Raw genomic sequence first — 23,758 nt, forward strand, 5'->3', positions numbered from 1 at the left:
TTTCACGTGCCACTCTAATAAGTAATCTCAATGGGATGACTGGTTAACAGGCTTGGGATGGAGGTAGACAGCACTTCAGCTAACATGAGACCAGGTGGTGTGGCCAAATGCACCAAGAACATCAAAGAAGAATTGACAAGATTGATTTCAATACACTCCTAATGATGAAATGTAATACATCTGGCAGCTTTTAATTGTGAGCGAGATTTACAGTCACCTCTTCTTCTTGGTGGTTAAATACACTATCTTGGCAATAATGACCTTGACAAACAGGGAGGTGATCTTCTCTGAGGTGTTGTAGTAGCGCGAGATACTGTGGATCATCCGGATGGCATTGATCAGGCCTGGAATGGCCTCCACCATCGACACCTGCGTTCATTTAGCAATCAATACAATCATACAATGATGCATTTTCAAATCCATTAAGATCAATATACATAGCGGACCGGTTTCACAGATTAAGCTTAGTCCTGGACTAAAAGGTTTTAAATTGAGGGTTCTTCTTAGTCCAGGATTAAGCATAATCTGTTTGGCCCGGGAAACTGACAAACTATGTAAGTCTGTAGTTAGTAAATCTTAGAGGAAAATTAGTTGTTATATTGAAAACTATACAATATTAGTCTCTCACAGGATCACACAATATTAGTCTCTCACAGGATCACTGTTGTAGAGCGGGTCACAGAACTTCTCCAGAGTGTAGAGGTACTTCACATTGTCCTTGGCCTCGTTGGCTGAGTCAGTGATCCTGGTGTCCAGCTCTCGCCAGGACTGGTGGGACAGATACAGTCATCAAACATGCACTGTACCTATTCTGCTACAGTAATACAGAAAACACCAACTGAATTCAGATATGAGAGCCATGTTCAGTAAGCATGGAGGAGTACTTTACTTAATTTGTTTATGTGACTGGCTCCCACGAACGAGTCTCATGTAGCAAAAATCAAAATTGATATTTTAACATTTTATTAGCAGGCCTTTAACATCTAATCCTGTGTTACGGAGGACAGGGTGTAACAGCTTGCTCACCTTGATGAGTTTTGACTTGGCCATCATGAGAACGCCCAGGACAGATTTGACATCGGGGCTCTTCAGCTGGTCCAGGAGGTAGTTGAAGCGGGACATGCGTTTCTTCCAGTGGTCCAGCTCGGCCCTCGGCCCCAGGTCATCTGCCTCCTTCCTCAGCTGGTCACTCTCAGCCAGCACCTGGATACAACACAATCACTGCTGATCGGGGAATGCAATATCTATACACTGTGTTAGATGTGGTGGATCTTGACGTAATTTCCCCTGAGAGGATAAATAAAGTTGTATTGTATTGACTATATTAAACGCACACCTCCACCCACAATAAAACAGGTCCACGGAGGGGATAAGTGTGCATGATGCTATTGAGGTTCAATCTATTTTACCTGTTCAATCTGATGGATCCACACTTTCATACAGGCCTCTATCTTCTCTGTTGCCTCTGTGCTGTTAGCCACAGCAATGAAGTCAGACGGGCCTTTCAGTGTCTTCAGGTCAAATTTGTCACATTCTTTTAGATTCACCTAAATTAAATGATTAATGATAACAATTGTATATCCGTATATTAGTAATTGCAAAATTACATTTGTTTATTTTGATAAGCATGTGAGTGTGTGTGTGTGTGTGTGTGTGTGTGTGTGTATTTGATTATGTGTTATTTAAATACTTATATTCTGTGTATTTGAGTATTTTCAAATAATGTGGCCCAAATCAACCACATCTATTGGAATTATTTTTAAGTATTTTCAAATAATTTTCTATAAATAGCATACTTTTTGAAAGTATTTTCAAATACCTGGGTTAAATTCATGGGAGTGTATTTGAGTCAGTGTATTTGAGTTTTCCAAATACATTCCAATATTCAACTACATGTCTTTTCAAATAAAACACGTCTGAATAATTACAGTGGCAAGAAAAAGTATGTGAACTGTCAGGAGTCCGACCGAGGGTGGTTTCTCTTCCCGGGCGGGTGGCGCTCGGCGGTCGTCGTCACCGGCCTATTAGCTGCCACTGATTGTCTTTCCTCCCCCTCCTTGTAGGTTTATTGGTAGCACCTGTAGAGGAACGTGTTTGTTCCTGGTCGTGAAATTTCAGTTGTACCTTTCTCATTCCCCCTGTTTGGGAATGTTGGTGCATTAAAAGAGCACAGCCTTGCACTCTCTGTCTCCTGCGTCTGACTCCATACCCACGACACCCGGAGCATTACATGAACCCTTTGGAATTACCTGTATTTCTGCATAAATTGGTCATCAATTCATCTAAGTCACAACAATAGACAAACATAGTGTGCTTAAACTAATAAACACATATGATCGTATTTTCTTATTTATATTAAATACATCATTTAAACATTCAAAGTGTAGGTTGGAAAAAGTATGAAAACCCCTAGTCGAATGACTTCTCCAAAAGCTAATTGGAGTCAGCTAACCTGGAGTCCAATCAATGAGATGACATTGGGGATGTTGGTTAGAGCTGCCTTGTCCTATAAAAAAACACTCACAGCATTTGAGTTTGCTATTCACAAGATGCATTGCCTGATGTGAACCAATGCCTCGAACAAAAGAGATCTCAGAAGACGTAAGATTAAGAATGGTTGACTTGCATAAAGCTGGAAAGGGTTACAAAAGTATTTCTAAAAGCCTTGATGTGCATCAGTCCACGGTAAGATAAACTGTCTATAAATGGAGAAAGTTCAGCACTGTTGCTACTCTCCCTAGGAGTAGCCGTCCTGCAAAGATGACTGTAAGAGCACAACGCAGAATGTTCAATGAGGTTAAAATGAATCCTAGAGTGTCAGCTAAAGACTTACAGAAATCTCTGGAACATGATAACATCTCTGTTGACGAGCGAATGATATGTAAAACACTAAACAAGAATGGTGTTCATGGGAGAACACCGCGGAAGAAGCCCCTGCTGTCCAAAAAACCCATTGCTGCACATCTGAAGTTTGCAAAAGTGCACCTGGATGTTCCACAGTGCTACTGGCAAAATATTCTGTGGACAGATGAAACTAAAGTTGAGTTGTTTGGAAGGAACACACAACACTATGTGTGGAGAAAAAAAGACAGCACAACAACATCAAAACCTCATCCTAACTGTAAAGTATGGTGGAGGCAGCATCATGTCTTGGGGCTGCTTTGCTGCCTCAGGGCCTGGACAGCTTGCTATCATCGATGGGAAAATTAATTCCCAAGTTTATCAGGACATTTTGCAGGAGAATGTTATGCTGTTGTCATGCCCTGGTCTTAGTATTTTGTGTTTTCTTTATTATTTTGATCAGGTCAGGGTGTGACATGGGTTATTTTATGTGGTGTGTTTGTCTAGGAGTTTGTTGTAGGTTATGGGATAGTGGTTAGTGGGGTTGTCTAGAATAGTCTATGGCTGCCTGGAGTGGTTCTCAATCAGAGGCAGGTGTTTATCATTGTCTCTGATTGGGAACCATATTTAGGCAGCCATATTCTTTGAGTGTTTCGTGGGTGATTGTTCCTGTCTCTGTGTTTGTTTGCACCAGATAAGGCTGGTTAGGTTTTCACCTTACGTTTATTGTTTTTGTATTGTTCGTGTTTGTCTTTGATTAAAGATGTATCGAAATAACCATGCTGCATTTTGGTCCTCCGATCCCTGCTACACTTCCTCTTCAGAGGAAGAAGAAAACCGTAACAGCTGTCTGTCTGCCAATTGAAGTTCAACAGAAGTTGGGTGATGCAACAGGACAACAACCCAAAACACAGAAATAAATCAACAACAGAATGGCTTCAACAGAAGAAAATACGCCTTCCAGAGTGGCCCAGTCAGAGTCCTGACCTCAACCTGATTGAGATGCTGTGGCATGACCTCAAGAGAGAAGTTCACACCAGACATCCCAAAAATATTGCTGAACTGAAACAGTTTTGTAAAGAGGAATGGTCCAAAATTCCTCCTGACCGTTGTGCAGGTTTGATCCGCAACTACAGAACTTTTGGTTGAGGTTATTGCTGCCAAAGGGGTTCACATACTTTTTACACCCTGCACTGTGAATGTTTACACTGTGTGTTCAATAAAGACATGAAAACGTATAATTGTTCGTGTGTTATTAGTTTAAGCAGACTGTGATTGTCTATTGTTGTGACCTAGATGAAGATCAGATCAAATTTTATGACCAATTTATGCAGACATCCAGGTATTTCCAAAGGGTTCTCCTACTCTTTCTTGCCACTGTACTTTGAAATGCATGTGAAAGTAATTTAGATATTTGAAATAGTATTTGAAGCCAGGTCTGTTGAGCGTTCACGTCACCTACCTTCTCCTGCAGGCTCTCCTGTGCCCCGGCCAGCACAGACACAAAGCTGTCCAGTGAGCTGATGAATTCCTGTTTAACTGACTGTGCCTGTGGACTGGCCAGCTCTCCCCAGCCATGGTCCATCTTCTTCAGGCTGGGTATGAAGATCTCAGACAGCAGCTGCTCCACACTTTTAAGCAGGCCTACCTCTGTGGTGTCCAGCATGTTGAAATTCACCTCCTACCAGGGCCAGAGAATTTGACCACACAGTAGGCCAGGGGATGACACCATTTTAGAAGCAAGGATTGGGCTGACGTGTCATACTGTTACTAATATTGTGTGCTTTAAGCCTTAAACTCTTTAAGCAGTTTTCCTGAAGGCAAGGTTAAATAGTGTTATGAATGATAAGAACATTGTTATACAAACATTGTTTAAACCTTTAGACATATAAATCTTGATCAAACATATAATGCCGACTATGTGTTGGATCAGGGTTCTCCAACCCAATTCCTGGAGAGCTAACCTCCTGTAGGTTTTCAATCCAATCCCAGTGTAACTAATCTGATTCAGTTTATCAATCAGTTAATTTTTAGAATCAGGTGTGCTAGATTAGGGTTGGGGTGAAAACCCTACAGGGCGTCGCTCTCCAGGAACAGGGTTAGAGAGCCTTGTGTTGGATAGTAAGGTGAAGACTCACCCTGTGGACATTCTCAGAGGTGATAGCCTTGGAGGGATTGGCTCTTGTGAAGAACACACAGACACCAGTCAGAGCCACATCTTTGCCCTCAGTGACAAACACCTTGGCCTTCTTACTCCGGTTTGGGGCCAAGGCAGCTGCTGCTGCTGCTGCTGCTGCTGCTAGGGAGACAAACAAAGCAGTTACCCACTATATCGTCTTTATGACAGGAAGAAGGGTACGATACATGAATCTAACTGTTCGCAAGATTCAACCTCTTTGAGCTGTAACTCTACTATTAACTGTGTTATTACTCTGCTATTATTATATTCCCCTATTATTTCCCTTCATGGTCAATCATCTCACCTGCTTCAGCTGGCTCCACATCCTGATAGTAGAACATGATATGAGGAAGTCCCTCAGCCACAAAGAACTGCTCCATGCGTTCAATCTATGGGAGACAGGTTCATCACAATCACTGTTTCCACAATGAATTGACCTTTACTTGATTAAATCACTTTTTCACAAGTTATTACCATACATACAGGTGTGCAGAAACAAATGTTGCATCCGCAAGCAGTGGCCAGCTACTCAACAGTCTGTCACAAGGGACCACAGTGTAGGGGATTGATGGAGGTGGAACAGTGAAGTGTTATGCCCTACCTGAGTTCCCTCCAGAATGGCATCCTCCACATCAGCCTTCTCCAGGCCCAGGCAGGAAGCCACGATGCTGAGGATGTAGTCATGTCTGCCATCCAGCTGAGCTCTCTTAGCCTCACGCTCCTCTTTCAGCTTTTGCTGCAAACAAAGAGACGGAGAGAGGTATCATCAAGTCAACCCCAGTACAGATTCAAACTGGATGGATTGCTTCGACAAAAGGCGGAACCAAATTCTGATTAATAATTAAAGAAATTAAAATGATAATGACTGGATACAACAGAGTCATTCACACATACTTTGAATGCAACAATCTCGCTGTTAGATATGAGATAGGATTGAGGCTCCCTTTTACTCCTTCTAGACTTTGAGTCAGCCATTGTTCAAAAGGTTCACAGAATGACAATCGCTTTCACATGTCAGCCAAGACAGCATAATTCAGGATACTTGCAAACTCCATTGAATAAATATCAGAAAAAAATACAAATCTTCAATATATACTGCAGCTTTGTTATTAACAGTAAAAATTCAGTAATCAAATAAAAAAACAGCAAAATCCCACACAAAGAAGTGAAAATGAAAGTGATCGCCTATTCCTTCATGGAAATCTCTTGAACCATGATCTCTGATAAAACATTTTCCCTAAACTCTAGACTATTTAGCTATGCCTCTTTCTCTGTCTTCTATACCACTCCTACCCACTAGCTATCCACAGGTTATATATAGTGAAACAGACTGTTTCTGGCTAGCCTATAACACTACTAAATAAATTTTTATTTGTCACATACACATGGTTAGCAGATGTTAATGCGAGAGTAGCAAAATGCTTGTGCTTCTAGTTCCGACAATGCGGTGATAACCAACAAGTAATCTAACTAACAATTCCAAAACTACTGTCTTATACACAATGTAAGGGGATAAAGAATATGTACATAAGGATATATGAATGAGTGATGGTACAGAGCAGCATACAGTAGATAGTATCGAGTACAGTATATACATATGAGATGAGTATGTAGACAAAGTAAACAAAGTGGCATAGTTAAAGTGGCTAGTGATACATGTATTACATAAGGATGCAGTCGATGATGTAGAGTACAGTATGTACGTATGCATATGAGATGAATAATGTAGGGTAAGTAACATTATATAAGGTAGCATTGTTTAAAGTGGCTAGTGATATATTTACATAATTTCCCATCAATTCCCATTATTAGAGTGGCTGGAGTTGGGTCAGTGTCAATGACAGTGTGTTGGCAGCAGCCACTCAATGTTAGTGGTGGCTGTTTAACAGTCTGATGGCCTTGAGATAGAAGCTGTTTTTCAGTCTCTCGGTCCCAGCTTTGATGCACCTGTACTGACCTCACCTTCTGGATGATAGCGGGGTGAACAGGCAGTGGCTCGGGTGGTTGATGTCCTTGATGATCTTTACGGCCTTCCAGTAACATCGGGTGGTGTAGGTGTCCTGGAGGGCAGGTAGTTTGCCCCCGGTGATGCGTTGTGCAGACCTCACTACCCTCTGGAGAGCCTTACGGTTGAGGGCGGAGCAGTTGCCGTACCAGGCGGTGATACAGCCCGCCAGGATGCTCTCGATTGTGCATCTGTAGAAGTTTGTGAGTGCTTTTGGTGACAAGCCGAATTTCTTCAGCCTCCTGAGGTTGAAGAGGCGCTGCTGCGCCTTCTTCACGACGCTGTCAGTGTGAGTGGACCAATTCAGTTTGTCTGTGATGTGTATGCCGAGGAACTTAAAACTTGCTACCCTCTCCACTACTGTTCCATCGATGTGGATAGGGGGGTGTTCCCTCTGCTGTTTCCTGAAGTCCACAATCATCTCCTTAGTTTTGTTGACGTTGAGTGTGAGGTTATTTTCCTGACACCACACTCCGAGGGCCCTCACCTCCTCCCTGTAGGCCATCTCGTCGTTGTTGGTAATCAAGCCTACCACTGTTGTGTCGTCCGCAAACTTGATGATTGAGTTGGAGGCGTGCGTGGCCACGCAGTCGTGGGTGAACAGGGAGTACAGGAGAGGGCTCAGAACGCACCCTTGTGGGGCCCCCGTGTTGAGGATCAGCGGGGAGGAGATGTTGTTGCCTACCCTCACCACCTGGGGGCGGCCCGTCAGGAAGTCCAGTACCCAGTTGCACAGGGCGGGGTTGAGACCCAGGGTCTCGAGCTTGATGACGAGCTTGGAGGGTACTATGATGTTGAATGCCGAGCTGTAGTAGATGAACAGCATTCTCACATAGGTATTCCTCTTGTCCAGGTGGGTTAGGGCAGTGTGCAGTGTGGTTGAGATTGCATCGTCTGTGGACCTATTTGGGCGGTAAGCAAATTGGAGTGGGTCTAGGGTGTCAGGTAGGGTGGACAGCCCAGTGGCTGGGGGCCTCATGTTAAAGAAGACAGAGAACAGAGATAGTAAAAAATACTACAATGAGTTGCTTGGTGGTGCTGCTAGGTAACGGCAGAAAAAAGGCAAGCCAATAAATTAAGCCGACTTGGTGTTGTATTTTGTGGGCCGGATGCAGATGCTTTCAAACTCTGGTTTTATTTTCCCCATTGACAGTCTGGAATGTAGCCTGTGTTGTCTGGAGAAGTGTTTCGTTCTAGGTTAAGCTACCTTTTACTTGCAAGGGTTAGTCTATTTTGGGATCTAGGCCCTTTGGGTTCAGCACATTGCAACTTAATAACAAAACATTTTATAGCTACTGGCCAGACCATTTACCGGCAGACCAGAAATACTAAGCACACTTAAGCTGTTCCTACATTTCTTTGTATCTACACTGGCATGTTACTATTTGGCAAACACTATACATTTTCCCCTAACATGCTGACCAGACCGGACACATCGCATGCGTGTGCGTTGCAAAATAAATGTACACATACATGTTATTCAATCATTGCACCCACACTGCTTGAGCGCATCAGCAAACGTCTGCGTGGCCAGGCCCTAAAATAGAAATTGGTTCTATTTGTGATGCTCAATGCGCTGAAAGTCCGACCTCTCCCATCTTCTCATTGGTTTTTAGAAGCATATACCCACGTGGGTGATTGAAAGATGAACTTAGGTCCACACTCCAGTCAGTTGCGTTAATGCACCTAAAGTTGGTAGCCAACCGCCATATAAAGTCCAAAATAAGAAGAATAAGCCTGATGGAATAAGGAGAGATGACTAGAAACAAATTCAGTTTATCCGTGGATTAATTGTCAGAGTAGAGGATCTTGTGCACTTCAGGTAAAATAACAACCCAATGTTTATATCCCAGGACAAATTAGCTAGCAACAGCAAGCAGCAAGCTGGCTAGTTAAATTGCCATAAATGTTTAATGCTTTTCGACCTGTCCCCAAATTAATATAATTGGGGGCCTCCCGGGTGGCGCAGTGGTTAAGGGCGCTGTGCCACCAGAGACTCTGGGTTCGCGCCCAGGCTCTGTCGTAACCGGCCGCGACCGGGAGGTCCGTGGGGCGACGCACAATTGGCCTAGCGTCGTCCGGGCTAGGGAGGGGTTGGCCGGTAGGGATATCCGTGTCTCATCGCGCACCAGCAACTCCTATGGCGGGTCGGGTGCAGTGTGCGCTAATCAAGGGTGCCAGGTGCACGTTGTTTCCTCTGACACACTGTGGCTGGCTTCCGGGTTGGATGCGCGCTGTGTTAAGAAGCAGTGCGGCTTGGTTGGGTTGTGTATCGGAGGACGCATGACTTTCAACCTTCGTCTCTCCCAAGCCCGTATGGGAGTTGTATCAATGAGACAAGATAGTAGCTACTAAAAACAATTGGATACCATGAAATTGGGGAGAAAACGGGGTAAAATTCAAAACCAAAAAAAATATATATAATTGGTTCTGAGTTTGTTTTCATACTTCAACCTGCGTGCCCTGATCGAGTCTGGTGTGGGGGGATAAAATCAACGTGGGGGCGATGGCACACGTGGATGCACGCATTTGTGTAAGAATGTATTTGATGTCATGGATAAGTCACAGTAAATGGCCTTGGCCTTAACGTCTTTAAAGTGCAACAGACCAGTGAGCCGGCTTGGCCTCAATAACTCAGCAGTCTGAGTTATTCATGAGTTATTCATGCCAAGCCGGCTCACTGGTCTGTTGCACTTTAAAGACGTTAAGGCCAAGTCTGAGTCACATTTACTCCAATGGATAAGCCCAATTAAAAGATATATCCACATGAGTTCCATCCAGGTATCTGGTGGGAGTAGGAGAAGGCTGTGGAAGAAGATAGCAGAAGACGATGGCTAAAGATTTACAGCAGGCCTTGAGGTCATGCAGCAGATCAGAGGCAGCAGCCATCAGTCAACAAGCCTGGACACGAAAGACCAAACACAGCTATTGACCTATTGGACAAACCCAAGCCCCAGACTGCATCCTAAATGGAACCCTACTCCCTACATAGTGCACTGCTTGGTCTCTGGTCAAAAGTAGTGCACGATGTAGGGAAAAGGGTTCCATTAGACACGCAGCATGTGCATCACAGGCCAGACAGTACACTACTGATTTACCACACTGCCAGAACAGAACCACTGGAGGAAATACATGCTTATATAAGCTAGCCAAGACATGGGTTGCTGGGCGACACACACATCACCCCTGCTCCCTGGGCTGGCAGTGATTCCAGTCCAAGGCTTTCATGATGAGCAAACAGCCACCTCAAGCTTCATCCTACAGACACACACCACAGCACACCAAGCATCAAGCGTACACAATGGCAACCTCAACTGTCTGCAAGCGTTCAGCTCAGATAAGAACTGAATGGCTAGAATGAAACTATCCTGACAAAACAAATCACGAAATACTTCAGGAGAAAAAGACATAACTGTGACATGGGCGTTTGTACGTTGTGAGTCTTCTAATCCACTCGACGTTTGCAATGAACTCCATTGCAAACAATGTCTCTATCATAGAGTGTATCAAAAAAATACTGACTGAAATTGCTTGTTTCTACTGAATTTATCACAATTCTACAGAACAAGACCGAGAGCCAATCTTGACCAATGACTGATTTCAGTTTAGTTGTACTCTGGAGCCTATACATTTATCAAACAGTCAGCAACATGCACACCATATTAGCCCCAATCAGTGATCAAATAGATGACCTGTCCCTAACCATTATTTGGCAAGGACCTTGGTGCTTGTTGTTGTCTCCGGTAGATCTACTCCATCTTCTCCTATCATCATACAAGTCCTACAGCGACAATCTCTTACCTTGATCACTCTTGAGACACTCTGTTTCCAGAGCTGTTTTCTAAATGCTCTAGACATGACTCTTAGCTCCTCATATCAACGCCAGCTCCCAAACGACCATCTACAATCTATGTAGCTACAGATAGAGATCAGTGAATGCTGTAGAGAAGATAAGAGTGACTGTGATCACTCAGGAGAATAACTGGCATGCCTTTGTTTGCTCCCCACCTTTCTTAAACTGAGCTAACTGTCAGTGAAGTTAAAATCTCCTATAAACTATTCAAACAACTTAAAGACGCTGGCAAGTTGCCAAGCTCCGGCACATGACATACAGCCACAGGTGATGGGTATCACAGTAGAAGGCCACAGTATATTGTACACCAAGCCTTCATGATGCCATTGTGCAGGTGACAAAACAGATGAAAAGGAACCTTCATAATCCCCTATTACTGTGTCAGGTATTGTGTCCAACCTTGACCTCTCTAAACCACAGAGAACCCATGTGGTGAGGCCAAGTATAAGCCTCTATGTCAGGGATCACCAACTAGATTCAGCCGCGGGACGATTTGTTCTTGAGTCGATGGTCATCGAGCCGGAACATAATTACAAATAGACTGCAAACTGGCAGCAAGAAGCCAAACATATAATTATATATATATTTTATATGACTAAAACCTTGCTTACATTTGCCATTTAGCAGACGGTTTTATCGATCAGTCATATACATTCTATTATGCCCACTACCCTGGCGTGGCCATGCTCTAATACTTTTGAACATGTTTTTTGAACATGTTTTACCACTTAGAACTGATTTGCTGGTGTTCTTAATCTTTTATGTCCCAAAAAAGTATCATATTATAATCATTTTTGCTCAGAAAACTTGGGGGCCAAATTAAATCACCCACGGGCCAAAATCGGACCAAGGGGCCGCCAGTTGGGGAACCCTGCTATATGCGCTACCTACCCGAATACATAATGTAGCATTGATCTGAAGATGCGAGCAGTCTCATATTCCAAATGATCCAAACTGCATTGATATTACTGTAATGACCAAAACATTGTGGACAGTGTATTTTAATACTAGCCTATATTTGTGATAAATAGCACAGGCTTGATGCAGATCTACAATAGAAAACAAATTGATCAAACAACAAGAGTTAATGGAAATGCTCCTTAGTTCCACTAAATACAAGTTCATGTACTGACTTTCTTCTCCAATACACATCTGCCTAATTTTCATTTTCTCAACGTTTTGTTTATGTTCATACAGTAGCTAATTTTGTTGTGTAAGTTGATCAAAAAGCAATAACCTAAATACAAATGTATACGGTTTTACATTGAACTATGACACTTGTGACATGTTTTTCAATTAACTAACCAGTTATTTACATAAAATCTAAAGAAAGGCAAACAAGAAATAGAGCCTTTTGCAGCCAATTTAAATCTGACAAAAGCAATAAGACAGTGATATTCACAATGTTTTGATACATTTGAAAAACATTTTTAAAAGTATGTTTTTCCCTATAGAATTTACTCAAGTTAAAGTACAGTACACATTCCTAAAAGAAAACTACCCAAGTACTGTAACGTGTTACTTGTAGTGTGTTACTACCCATCTCTGTATTTTCATGAACCCCAGTACTGTAAAATCCATACCTCTGATTGATCATTTATAGATGGGCAACATAGCCTGCAGGCTGAACCTCTATCTACACAATGGTCTGGTAAACAGTCCAGGAGACTGTTATGGTATTAAGATAAATACAATTGTTGGTTTCTTAAAACATTCATGATGAAATGCATGATTTGGTCACAGATAGGGACCTGAGTGTAGCCTAAGTAACGTCATGTAACAGAACTGTGTAGGTCAGCTTACCTTGTTTTGATAGTCAGGTTTAAAGTGAAGCATCGCCACTCTCAACAAAGCCACCTATTTAAGGAATCTACCCTCTTAATTGACATTAATTACTATTCATGAGAAGACAGACAAGAATTCCAGTGCATGCACTGCAGAACAAGCACTGCCAGCGATCAGCAACTTATTTTCCAGCCCAAAGGTTACTATCTGAAATTATAATATTGTTTTCTCCTCAGACAGAGGCTTGCTAACTAGATAGTGTAGTATTGGGTGACCCCCTGTAGGCTAGGTAATTATCAAAAGCACTGCTATCACCTTACCAACTTCGACAATGGGGCTTGGGGCTGAATGGGTCATTGTTATACAGTAGAGTAGAGGCTACAGTTACAGACAGTTAGAGTTACAGACATGTCTCCCCTGGACAGGTATAAAAGAGCCCAGTGGTCCAATTACTTGAGGAAGGGATTGACCAACAGAGAATGGATGGTGTTAAAGAGCAATACACAATACTAGGCCGAGACCTATGTTGTCAAAATCATTGTTAGGCCTAGTTCAATCCAACCAAGGAACACAATGACTTCTTAATAAAAGCCATTCACCAGTATACATGTTGTATGCATGTTGTACTGAAACTAGAAAGGAATAACACTAATGTAAAGTGGTGAAAAGTGGGGTGAGATGAAAGTGCCAGCAGCTGAAGATTAATATGACAGCCAATCCTTCAAAAATTAGGGGACCAACGAGTCTGGAGAAATGTTTAGTGACAAAACAATCCACCCAAACATCAAATTCAAAAGTGCTACCAGCATTTGGCTACTGCCTGTCCAAAGAGAACAACATACACCAAGAAACAAACACACCAGCCTATTGAATTGAATTGATTTTGGGTAACAGACACATACAACAAAATGTACAATTTGTACCCAGAGGATATCACTTGAAAGCGCTCCTCAATATTAAATTCCATCAGATTACATAATATTGGCCGAGGACGCTCACAGACGAAGCTGCCCCTCATATGGGGTGAGAGAGCGTTTGATACTTGGAAAATTATCGTGCAGCTTTGCATTTAAAAGCAGTTAGATAATGAATATTTCACTAAGGCATGACTGATTTCTAAAGTGAGACATCTCATTTGGAGAAACTGGGTAATTGGAGTCCCCACTGAATTATGTATGATCTGGTGAGAGCTCAGAGGGATCTAAGAGAAGGTCCCCATAACATCACCATAACAAGCACAACATCACAAAATGTCCCCATAACTTCACCTTAATATCCACAAAATGTCCCCATAACATTTAAAAATATATATATATTTAAATGTAACCTTTATTTAACTAGGCAAGTTAGTTAAGAACAAATTCTTATTTACAATGGCGGCCTACCCTGGCCAAACCCTGACAACACTGGGACAATTGTGCGCCACCCTATGGGACTCCCAATCACATCTGGATGTGATATAGCCTGGATTTGAACCAGTGACTGTAGTGACGCCTCTTGCAGGGTTCCGGTTTGGAGCGAGTGGTCGCATCGGCGCTTCGCTCCCGCAGGTAGTATAACTTTTTACATTTCATTATATTTCATTATAGCACAACGGTTTGATTTGTCTAATCTTAGCAATTTCTTCTCAGCTAGCTACATAGCCGTCTTTGTATCAAAGATAATTGCGTAATTATCGTATTTCGCCGTCCTAACGTAGTCTTCACTAGCCAGCTAGCTAACGTCCACTGATTAGCTGCACTGGGAAAACTATTACACTCAACTGAACGACTTGATTAGTGTAGTGTTAGCTAGCTACATAGCTGTCTTTGCTGTCTTCGTATCTTCGTTCCAAGATAATTGTGTTGTTTAGGTTTAGAGTGTGTAGTCTTAGAGTGATTATCTTAATTTACCGAGGTTAGCTAGCCAACGCTAGCCAACGTCTTCTGAATAGAACTCAACAACCCGGTCGCATTCACAGGTAGTATCACATTTTCATTTCATTTCATTACAGTACAACGGTTTGATTTGTTTGATCGTAGCTAGCTACATAGCTAGCTACATAGCCGTCTTTGTATCAAAGATAATTGTGTAGTCTAGAGCGGTTTTCTAGGTTAGCTAGCCAGCTATTGTCGTTCTTTTAACGCAACGTAACGTAAACAACACTACTAGCTAGCCAGCTAGCCCCCGAATAGCAGCACTGCAGAAACTATTACACTCAACGGAACGACTTGATTAGTGTAGTGTCAACAACGCACCCACTGCCAGCTAGCCTACTTCAGCAGTACTGTATCATTTTTAATCATTTTAGTCAATAAGATTCTTGCTACGTAGCTTAACTTTCTGAACATTCGAGACGTGTAGTCCACTTGTCATTCCAATCTCCTTTGCATTAGCGTAGCCTCTTCTGTAGCCTGTCAACTATGTGTCTGTTTATCCCTGTTCTCTCCTCTCTGCACAGACCATACAAACGCTCCACACCGCGTGGCCGCGGCCACCCTAATCTGGTGGTCCCAGCGCGCACGACCCACGTGGAGTTCCAGGTCTCCGGTAGCCTCTGGAACTGCCGATCTGCGGTCAACAAGGCAGAGTTCATCTCAGCCTATGCCTCCCTCCAGTCCCTCGACTTCTTGGCACTAACGGAAACATGGATCACCACAGACAACACTGCTACTCCTACTGCTCTCTCTTCGTCCGCCCACGTGTTCTCGCACACCCCGAGAGCTTCTGGTCAGCGGGGTGGTGGCACCGGGATCCTCATCTCTCCCAAGTGGTCATTCTCTCTTTCTCCCCTTATCCATCTGTCTATCGCCTCCTTTGAATTCCATGCTGTCACAGTTACCAGCCCTTTCAAGCTTAACATCCTTATCATTTATCGCCCTCCAGGTTCCCTCGGAGAGTTCATCAATGAGCTTGATGCCTTGATAAGCTCCTTTCCTGAGGACGGCTCACCTCTCACAGTTCTGGGCGACTTTAACCTCCCCACGTCTACCTTCCTCTCTGCCTCCTTCTTTCCACTCCTCTCCTCTTTTGACCTCACCCTCTCACCTTCCCCCCCTACTCACAAGGCAGGCAATACGCTCGACCTCATCTTTACTAGATGCTGTTCTTCCACTAACCTCATTGCAACTCCCCTCCAAGTCTCCGACCACTACCTTGTATCCTTTTCCCTCTCGCTCTCATCCAACACCTCCCACACTGCCCCTACTCGGATGGTATCGCGCCGTCCCAACCTTCGCTCTCTTTCCCCCGCTACTCTCTCCTCTTCCATCCTATCATCTCTTCCCTCCGCTCAAACCTTCTCCAACCTATCTCCTGATTCTGCCTCCTCAACCCTCCTCTCCTCCCTCTCTGCATCCTTTGACTCTCTATGTCCCCTATCCTCCAGGCCGGCTCGGTCCTCCCTCCCGCTCCGTGGCTCGATGACTCATTGCGAGCTCACAGAACAGGGCTCCGGGCAGCCGAGCGGAAATGGAGGAAAACTCGCCTCCCTGCGGACCTGGCATCCTTTCACTCCCTCCTCTCTACATTTTCCTCCTCTGTCTCTGCTGCTAAAGCCACTTTCTACCACGCTAAATTCCAAGCATCTGCCTCTAACCCTAGGAAGCTCTTTGCCACCTTCTCCTCCCTCCTGAATCCCCCCTCCTCCCTCTCTGCAGACGACTTCGTCAACCATTTTGAAAAGAAGGTCGACGACATCCGATCCTCGTTTGCTAAGTCAAACGACACCGCTGGTTCTGCTCACACTGCCCTACCCTGTGCTCTGACCTCTTTCTCCCCTCTCTCTCCAGATGAGATCTCGCGTCTTGTGACGGCCGGCCGCCCAACAACCTGCCCGCTTGACCCTATCCCCTCCCCTCTTCTCCAGACCATTTCCGGAGACCTTCTCCCTTACCTCACCTCGCTCATCAACTCATCACTGACCGCTGGCTACGTCCCTTCCATCTTCAAGAGAGCGAGAGTTGCACCCCTTCTGAAAAAACCTACACTCGATCCCTCCGATGTCAACAATTACAGACCAGTATCCCTTCTTTCTTTTCTCTCCAAAACTCTTGAACGTGCCGTCCTTGGCCAGCTCTCCCGCTATCTCTCCTTCTTGATCCAAATCAGTCAGGTTTCAAGACTAGTCATTCAACTGAGACTGCTCTCCTCTGTATCACGGAGGCGCTCCGCACTGCTAAAGCTAACTCTCTCTCCTCTGCTCTCATCCTTCTAGATCTATCGGCTGCCTTTGATACTGTGAACCATCAGATCCTACTCTCCACCCTCTCCGAGTTGGGCATCTCCGGCGCGGCCCACGCTTGGATTGCGTCCTACCTGACAGGTCGCTCCTACCAGGTGGCGTGGCGAGAATCTGTCTCCTAACCACGCGCTCTCACCACTGGTGTCCCCCAGGGCTCTGTTCTAGGCCCTCTCCTATTCTCGCTATACACCAAGTCACTTGGCTCTGTCATAACCTCACATGGTCTCTCCTATCATTGCTATGCAGACGACACACAACTAATCTTCTCCTTTCCCCCTTCTGATGACCAGGTGGCGAATCGCATCTCTGCATGTCTGGCAGACATATCAGTGTGGATGACGGATCACCACCTCAAGCTGAACCTCGGCAAGACGGAGCTGCTCTTCCTCCCGGGGAAGGACTGCCCGTTCCATGATCTCGCCATCACGGTTGACAACTCCATTGTGTCCTCCCAGAGCGCTAAGAACCTTGGCGTGATCCTGGACAACACCCTGTCGTTCTCAACCAACATCAAGGTGGTGGCCCGTTCCTGTAGGTTCATGCTCTACAACATCCGCAGAGTACGACCCTGCCTCACACAGGAAGCGGCGCAGGTCCTAATCCAGGCACTTGTCATCTCCCGTCTGGATTACTGCAACTCGCTGTTGGCTGGGCTCCCTGCCTGTGCCATTAAACCCCTTCAACTCATCCAGAACGCCGCAGCCCGTCTGGTGTTCAACCTTCCCAAGTTCTCTCACGTCACCCCGCTCCTCCGTTCTCTCCACTGGCTTCCAGTTGAAGCTCGCATCCGCTACAAGACCATGGTGCTTGCCTACGGAGCTGTGAGGGGAACGGCACCTCAGTACCTCCAGGCTCTGATCAGGCCCTACACCCAAACAAGGGCACTGCGTTCATCCACCTCTGGCCTGCTCGCCTCCCTACCACTGAGGAAGTACAGCTCCCGCTCAGCCCAGTCAAAACTGTTCGCTGCTCTGGCCCCCCGATGGTGGAACAAACTCCCTCACGACGCCAGGACAGCGGAGTCAATCACCACCTTCCGGAGACACCTGAAACCCCACCTCTTTAAGGAATACCTAGGATAGGATAAGTATTCCCTCTCCCCCCCCCTTTAAGATTTAGATGCACTATTGTAAAGTGACTGTTCCACTGGATGTCATAAGGTGAATGCACCAATTTGTAAGTCGCTCTGGATAAGAGCGTCTGCTAAATGACTTAAATGTAAATGGAAAATGTAATGTGCCTTAGACAGCTGCACCACTCGGGAGCATCACCATAATTGCCCCATAACATCAGCATAATTTCCATATAACATCATCATAATGTCCCCATAACATCACTAGAACATCCCCAAATGTTCCATAACATCACCTCAATGTCCCTACAATGCTCCTATAACATCACCTTAACATCCACCTAATTTTCCTATGACATCATCATACCGTTCCCATAACATCACAGTTGTTTCCTAATATCCAACACCATATGACCTTTTAACATTTTAAATGAATTTAGCTATTTAATTTGGAATTTTAGGACCCCTTTAGCCATCCCTAAAAAACATTTTATGAAACATTGAATTTGGATTTACTAACATTAGCCTGTAGAAATGCATTGAATAACAGATTCATACATGGGAGAAAAAAAACTTTTGCCCTCAGAACAGTCTCAATTCATCGCGGCATGGACACTACAAGGTGTTGAAAGCATTCCACAGGGATGCTGGTCCATGTTGACTCCAATGCTTCCCACGGTTCTGTCAAATTGGCTGGATGTCAATTTGTTACATGGACCATTCTTGATACATGCGGGAAACGGTTGAGCGTGAAAAACCCAGCAGCGTGCAGTTCTTGACACAAACTGGTGCGCCTAGCACCTACTACCATACCCCATTCAAAGGCAATAACATATTTTGTCTTGCCCAACCTTACCAACATAATTAAAGCAGTAAAAATACATGTTTTGTCATACCCTTGGTATACTGTCTCATATACCACAGCTGTCAGCCAATCAGCATTCAGGGCTAGAACCAACCAGTTTATAATGCAAATTATAACGTTTGAGTCCTTAATGCTGATTGGCTGAAAGCCCTACCACAGGTATGACACAATGTTTTATTTGTACTGTTTAAATTACGTTGGTAACCAATTTATAAGGCTGTTCTTATGCACGGCTCAAAGCAGAGTGCCTGAATACAGCCATTAGCCATGCTTAAATATGCTTCAATTATTGTGAGCTCTTGAGTCTACATATGCATGCTCTTCCTTACCAGAAAATGCCATAATTTTATTGGCAGGGAAACAAATGTATTGGCAAGAAACACATAAAGAAACAGGACCACAACACGATGCAAGCTATTGGCTACCTTGCCACCTCCACCAGACAAATACAAAGATATACAGTACAACTAATATACATTACAATCACATCTACACAAACGAAATAGCTGATAATACCATCACCAAACCTGCATTTCCTTTATTGACTCCACGGGGACTGAGGGTTGGGACCTGTTTCTCAAGTTGCACTTCGCAGAACGCGAGCTGAGAGACATGTTGTTTCCACACCACCACGAATACGTCTTTGAAGTGTGAATACAGTATCAGAATTCTGGAAACAGTTGCAAGTTTTTCATGTCACGCGGGATTCTTATATTTTGGTCCTTGGTGTCCTGCGCTGGCTCGAGGGGCTCAAGCTGTAGTTCTCAGATAACACTTTCGCACCAATTAAATTGTGTTAGCTGTTTCCTTGGTTACGTAGGACATTTTTTTTGTGCATTTGCTAATCGGGATCATTGGGACGTCCATACCCTACACCGTAACCTTAACCCATACCCTAACATTAACCTTAAGTATAACTCTTGCCTAACCCCAACCTTAACATTTAACTTAACCCTTTTCAATGTCAACTTCAATGGGATATGGACGTCCCAAGGAATCCGGATAGCACGGACCGTTTTTTCCCCCTGATGGGGGCAGCTACAACTAGATTCCTGCAGGCTGCACCATGATGACCATAGAAATAGTTCGGCTAGAGACACCACCAATCTACATGATTTGTCACGGTCCACTCATGGGGCCACAAAGCAACTTCTCATTATCTCATTGAGAAATATCCGATATTGATTAATTCTTAATCAATGTAGAAAGATAAGTTTGTAGGATGGTTTTTGGCCTACACGTGTTTTTTGTGTAGGCTGCTAGTCCACAGTTTGTCTGTCATCTTTCTGTAATAGTATATTCGCGTTAATTTGTAACGTTACCCTATAGGGAATGGATTACACAGGTGGGATGCACAAGTATGGAGAGCATAAAGGCCTATACAAGCCTTCATCTTTCAAATAGTCTGTGTAATTAATGATTATTCCCAGGAGAGAGGGCCATGAATTGATACATTGGTGCAGCTGTTGAGTGTGTCACAGGATACAATTATATATATTTTCAAGATGCCTCGATGACACTTTGTAATATAGGCCCTGAGAAGAGCAGAGACCATTTATTTCCAAATTCACACAATAATCCTCTTCATTACTTGATTTTACTAACGGCTTTGTAAATTGCAGAATTTGTGCATCCCAACATAGGCCAATCAGTTTACCAACACTAGGAAGAGGACAAAATGCATGTATAAAGGTGCCGTATACTTTTTAAAACCAATGGGTGGCAGTGTTTGATCGAAGAATGAACCGTCTGGAGACTTGATAGCGGACGTCTATCAATCATTATTGTAGGTAGATCTATACAATCTCCAATGGAAAATAATAACACCAGGCCAGTCATGATCAGATAAATAGTCGAAATGTCTTGATTATTCCCAGTGAAGGAAGTGCTTTTGTGATAAATAACATCTCATACCTATGTTTTCCTGTTGGCTACCATAGCCCATGATAGGTATATGTCTATATTCCATCATGTCTGGTGGTCAAGTGTAACCTGGTCCCAGATCTGTTTGTGCTTTTGCCAACTCCATTGTCATTGTCAAACAAAACAAAACATGCTTGACATGATACTTGCGTAAGGAGTTTGCAAGAGAGCAGAAACAGACTGGCACCCAGGCTACACCAAGTGGCCTTTATGATCTGGCTCCCCTTTCATCCCATTTGTGGCGCACAATGCCTCAAAATATCAGGGATATTCCTGCAGCGCTAGAGACTCCATACAAGACCTCCCCTTTATCAACGGACTTCCCCTCTGCCTCTGTGCTCAGGCACTGGAGCGCCGCCGATCGGTAATAAGAATTTTCATTCTCGCCAAGATGGAGGTCTCTTGCCTATTGAAGATAGAACAGATTGCCTGCGTGTTACAGTAGAATATCATTTCAATGGTGTTGCATTTCCATTTTCTCGGGAAAATCTAGAGGAAGCAAATTCTTTGGAGATTATTTTTCCACATCGGTATTCCAGCCATGAGCTCTGGAGAGGGAATAGATGAGGCTGCTAAGGATGCGGCCGACATAGCGGCGTTTTTCAAGTCGGGTAAGTGAAAGAGGGGCGAGCACCTCCGGTAGCTCACTGTATTGATAATGCCATCTACATTGTTCCCGTATAGATGTTAAACTGATCAACAAATCCAGCCATTGGTGGGTGGATGCGTTAGAGAAATACGATGATTATCCTCCTAAACAGGCTCCCTGTCATCCTCTCTGTTTTTATTCCAATATGATAACAGAGTCAACCTCGGATTATAGTAAATTACGCACACTTCAATGTAAGAAAGAAGAAAAAAGAAAACAGGTGTCGTGGATGGTTTTATAATCTAGAAATGAAATGTAAGACATGTATCCCTATCCCGAGATGTGTGTAGACTACATCTTTCGATTATTCTGTACCCTGCGTCGTGGCCAACAAACATTTTGCAGTGAGCTGCTTGTTAGTCAGAACCACATCCTGTAGATTGTGATAGCCTATCATGTAAACAAACTGTAGCCTATGATGCCCCCCAGGTGAAGAGGCTGCACAACCTATCTGGACCATAACTGAGTTTTAGGCCAGGCCTACGTATCCTCCGGACATCACATTTTCTTGTTTACTCTCATACAACATGTTGTGGAATAACCAATAATAGACCATCACTTTTTTCTATTGCTGTTTTGTTTATTTAGATACCCATTAGTTCATCAGGGCAATACACAAATCCCTATAAAATGAATCCTTACAAAATATTCAGATTATTGTGTTATTAGTGTTATTGATTTTAACATATCTAATACTATTGAGTTTATCTCTGGTATACATTCTAATTATCTATCTAGTCAATTTAATGACCTAACACAATGTTTTTTGTTGTTGTGCTTCTACACAACACACTGCCATCATTTCCCCCCATATTAATTGGGGTAAGAATGTAATTCTGTTGAATGAACATTTTGGAATGTAAAACAAAAGTACATATAGGTGCCCTGGGAACATCCTATGATCATGATGAGACCACCTCAGATGATCCACAGTCAGAGCAGCTGTTCATTTGCGCTCCGCTGTTTCTGTAGCACCTGGTCTGGTGCATCTTGGTCAAGAAGTCTGTTTCCCACCATCCCCATTGATGACACACAGACACACAGACGTACGTTTGAGTGGGACAGACAGGGTCAAGCTGAAGTGAAGAATGGACCGAGTCTTTTAGAAAGATGAGTGATAAAGCCTAATGATTTATATAATCTATTCTTTAGTGTATGCATGTTACACAGCATTGACTTGAGCTATTAGGTCACTGGAGTCTGGAGATAAGGAAGTTAAGAAAGAGCTGTCTAAAGACAATGTTAGGAAATGTGTTTGGCGAAGGAATGCCCCAACATTAATGGAGACAAGGGACCTTGAACTATAAGCTGATGGTAATCTCTAACAAGGTAGAAATATATGAATCGGCCTATGTTCCTTTCTCCCATAGTTACCACAAATATTTTCTCTCAGTTTCTCTTTAAGACAGCTTGGAATGCTATAATGGATTGTATTCTATTGTTTCAGTCTATAGTTGGTATGTGGCCAGTGTTTTCTGCTGTAGCTGTTATAGACCATGTCCTGGGAGTTAACAACAGCAACATGAACCTGAATGATGTGCATGAACAGCATTTTCCAGTAAATGGTCCCTGTCTAGATGCTCTGAGGTTTGAGTAGCCCATTTCACCTGCTACTATTATTGTTAACTGTAAGGACTCCGCTTAGCTTGCTATATTGGCTAATAAGGTTGTATTTTGTGCAGTGTTCAAGCTAGTAAGTCATTTGCATGGTGATGCATTTAGACTTTCAAATTTCACACATTATGTAGATGCTAAAACTGGGAAAGCTAGTCATGACGGTGTAAGAGAGAGGCCAGTGAAACACAACGCAAACAACATGACCCATAACTGTGTCCAAGCATACGATAGGAGCAATTGATATGTTGCCTGAGTCCCACAAGGCACCCTATTCCATATAGTTCACCTACTTTTGACCAGAACCCTATGCCTTTGAGGGCATATATTCACTATAATAGGGTGCCATTTGGGATGCAACCATGGATATGTTGTTTGGCCTGTCAGTATCCTACAACACCATGAAGCCACAGGGAAAGGACAGAAAAGGCCATCCCACTTTCTGTAACCTCTCCAGCAGGGTTCCTAATTGCTGCTGGCTTGTTGAGCGTTGACATCTTGGCACAAAGTTGCTCTTTCTTGTTGCACCGAAAGACATTTCTTTAGTTTGGGGAGCTCTGGGTGCACCCACTGTGATGCCCTGGTTCATCTCGAGTAGGACTTCGGTTGTGCACTGCTTTTGACCAGGGTAGGAATAGGGTGTCTAATTGGACTCGTATGGGCTGTACTAGACAACCTGGCTGAAGTTGTTATATGTCATTTAATTGGGATCATTTGAGTATTCGCCCTTTGAAGAGTATCTAACGCCAT

General features: G+C 43.7%; 2 protein-coding genes across 5 annotated transcripts in view; one reads left to right on the forward strand and one right to left on the reverse strand.

Moving 5' to 3' along the window:
- The window catches only part of LOC124006178 (dynein axonemal heavy chain 5-like), a 74,622-nt gene extending 55,051 nt beyond the window's left edge, over positions 1–19,571 (reverse strand). Inside the window, 9 exon segments of the mRNA XM_046316013.1 lie at positions 262–369; positions 655–768; positions 1,027–1,203; positions 1,410–1,547; positions 4,304–4,522; positions 4,980–5,122; positions 5,325–5,409; positions 5,622–5,756; positions 19,350–19,571. Of these exon segments, the coding sequence (XP_046171969.1) occupies positions 262–369; positions 655–768; positions 1,027–1,203; positions 1,410–1,547; positions 4,304–4,522; positions 4,980–5,122; positions 5,325–5,409; positions 5,622–5,756; positions 19,350–19,436 (1,206 nt within the window). The 5' untranslated portion in view covers positions 19,437–19,571.
- A 1,554-nt stretch (positions 19,572–21,125) lies between these two features.
- LOC124004764 (triple functional domain protein-like) overlaps positions 21,126–23,758 on the forward strand; it is a 139,931-nt gene continuing 137,298 nt past the window's right edge. For all 4 annotated transcript variants that reach the window (XM_046313532.1, XM_046313534.1, XM_046313537.1 and 1 more), the window contains exon 1: positions 21,126–21,356. In XM_046313532.1, the coding sequence (XP_046169488.1) occupies positions 21,287–21,356 (70 nt within the window). In that variant the 5' untranslated portion in view covers positions 21,126–21,286. The remainder of the gene's footprint in view (positions 21,357–23,758) is intronic.

The sequence above is a fragment of the Oncorhynchus gorbuscha genome, linkage group LG19 (assembly GCF_021184085.1).
Source record: "Oncorhynchus gorbuscha isolate QuinsamMale2020 ecotype Even-year linkage group LG19, OgorEven_v1.0, whole genome shotgun sequence".
NCBI classification, from domain to species: Eukaryota; Metazoa; Chordata; class Actinopteri; order Salmoniformes; family Salmonidae; genus Oncorhynchus; species Oncorhynchus gorbuscha.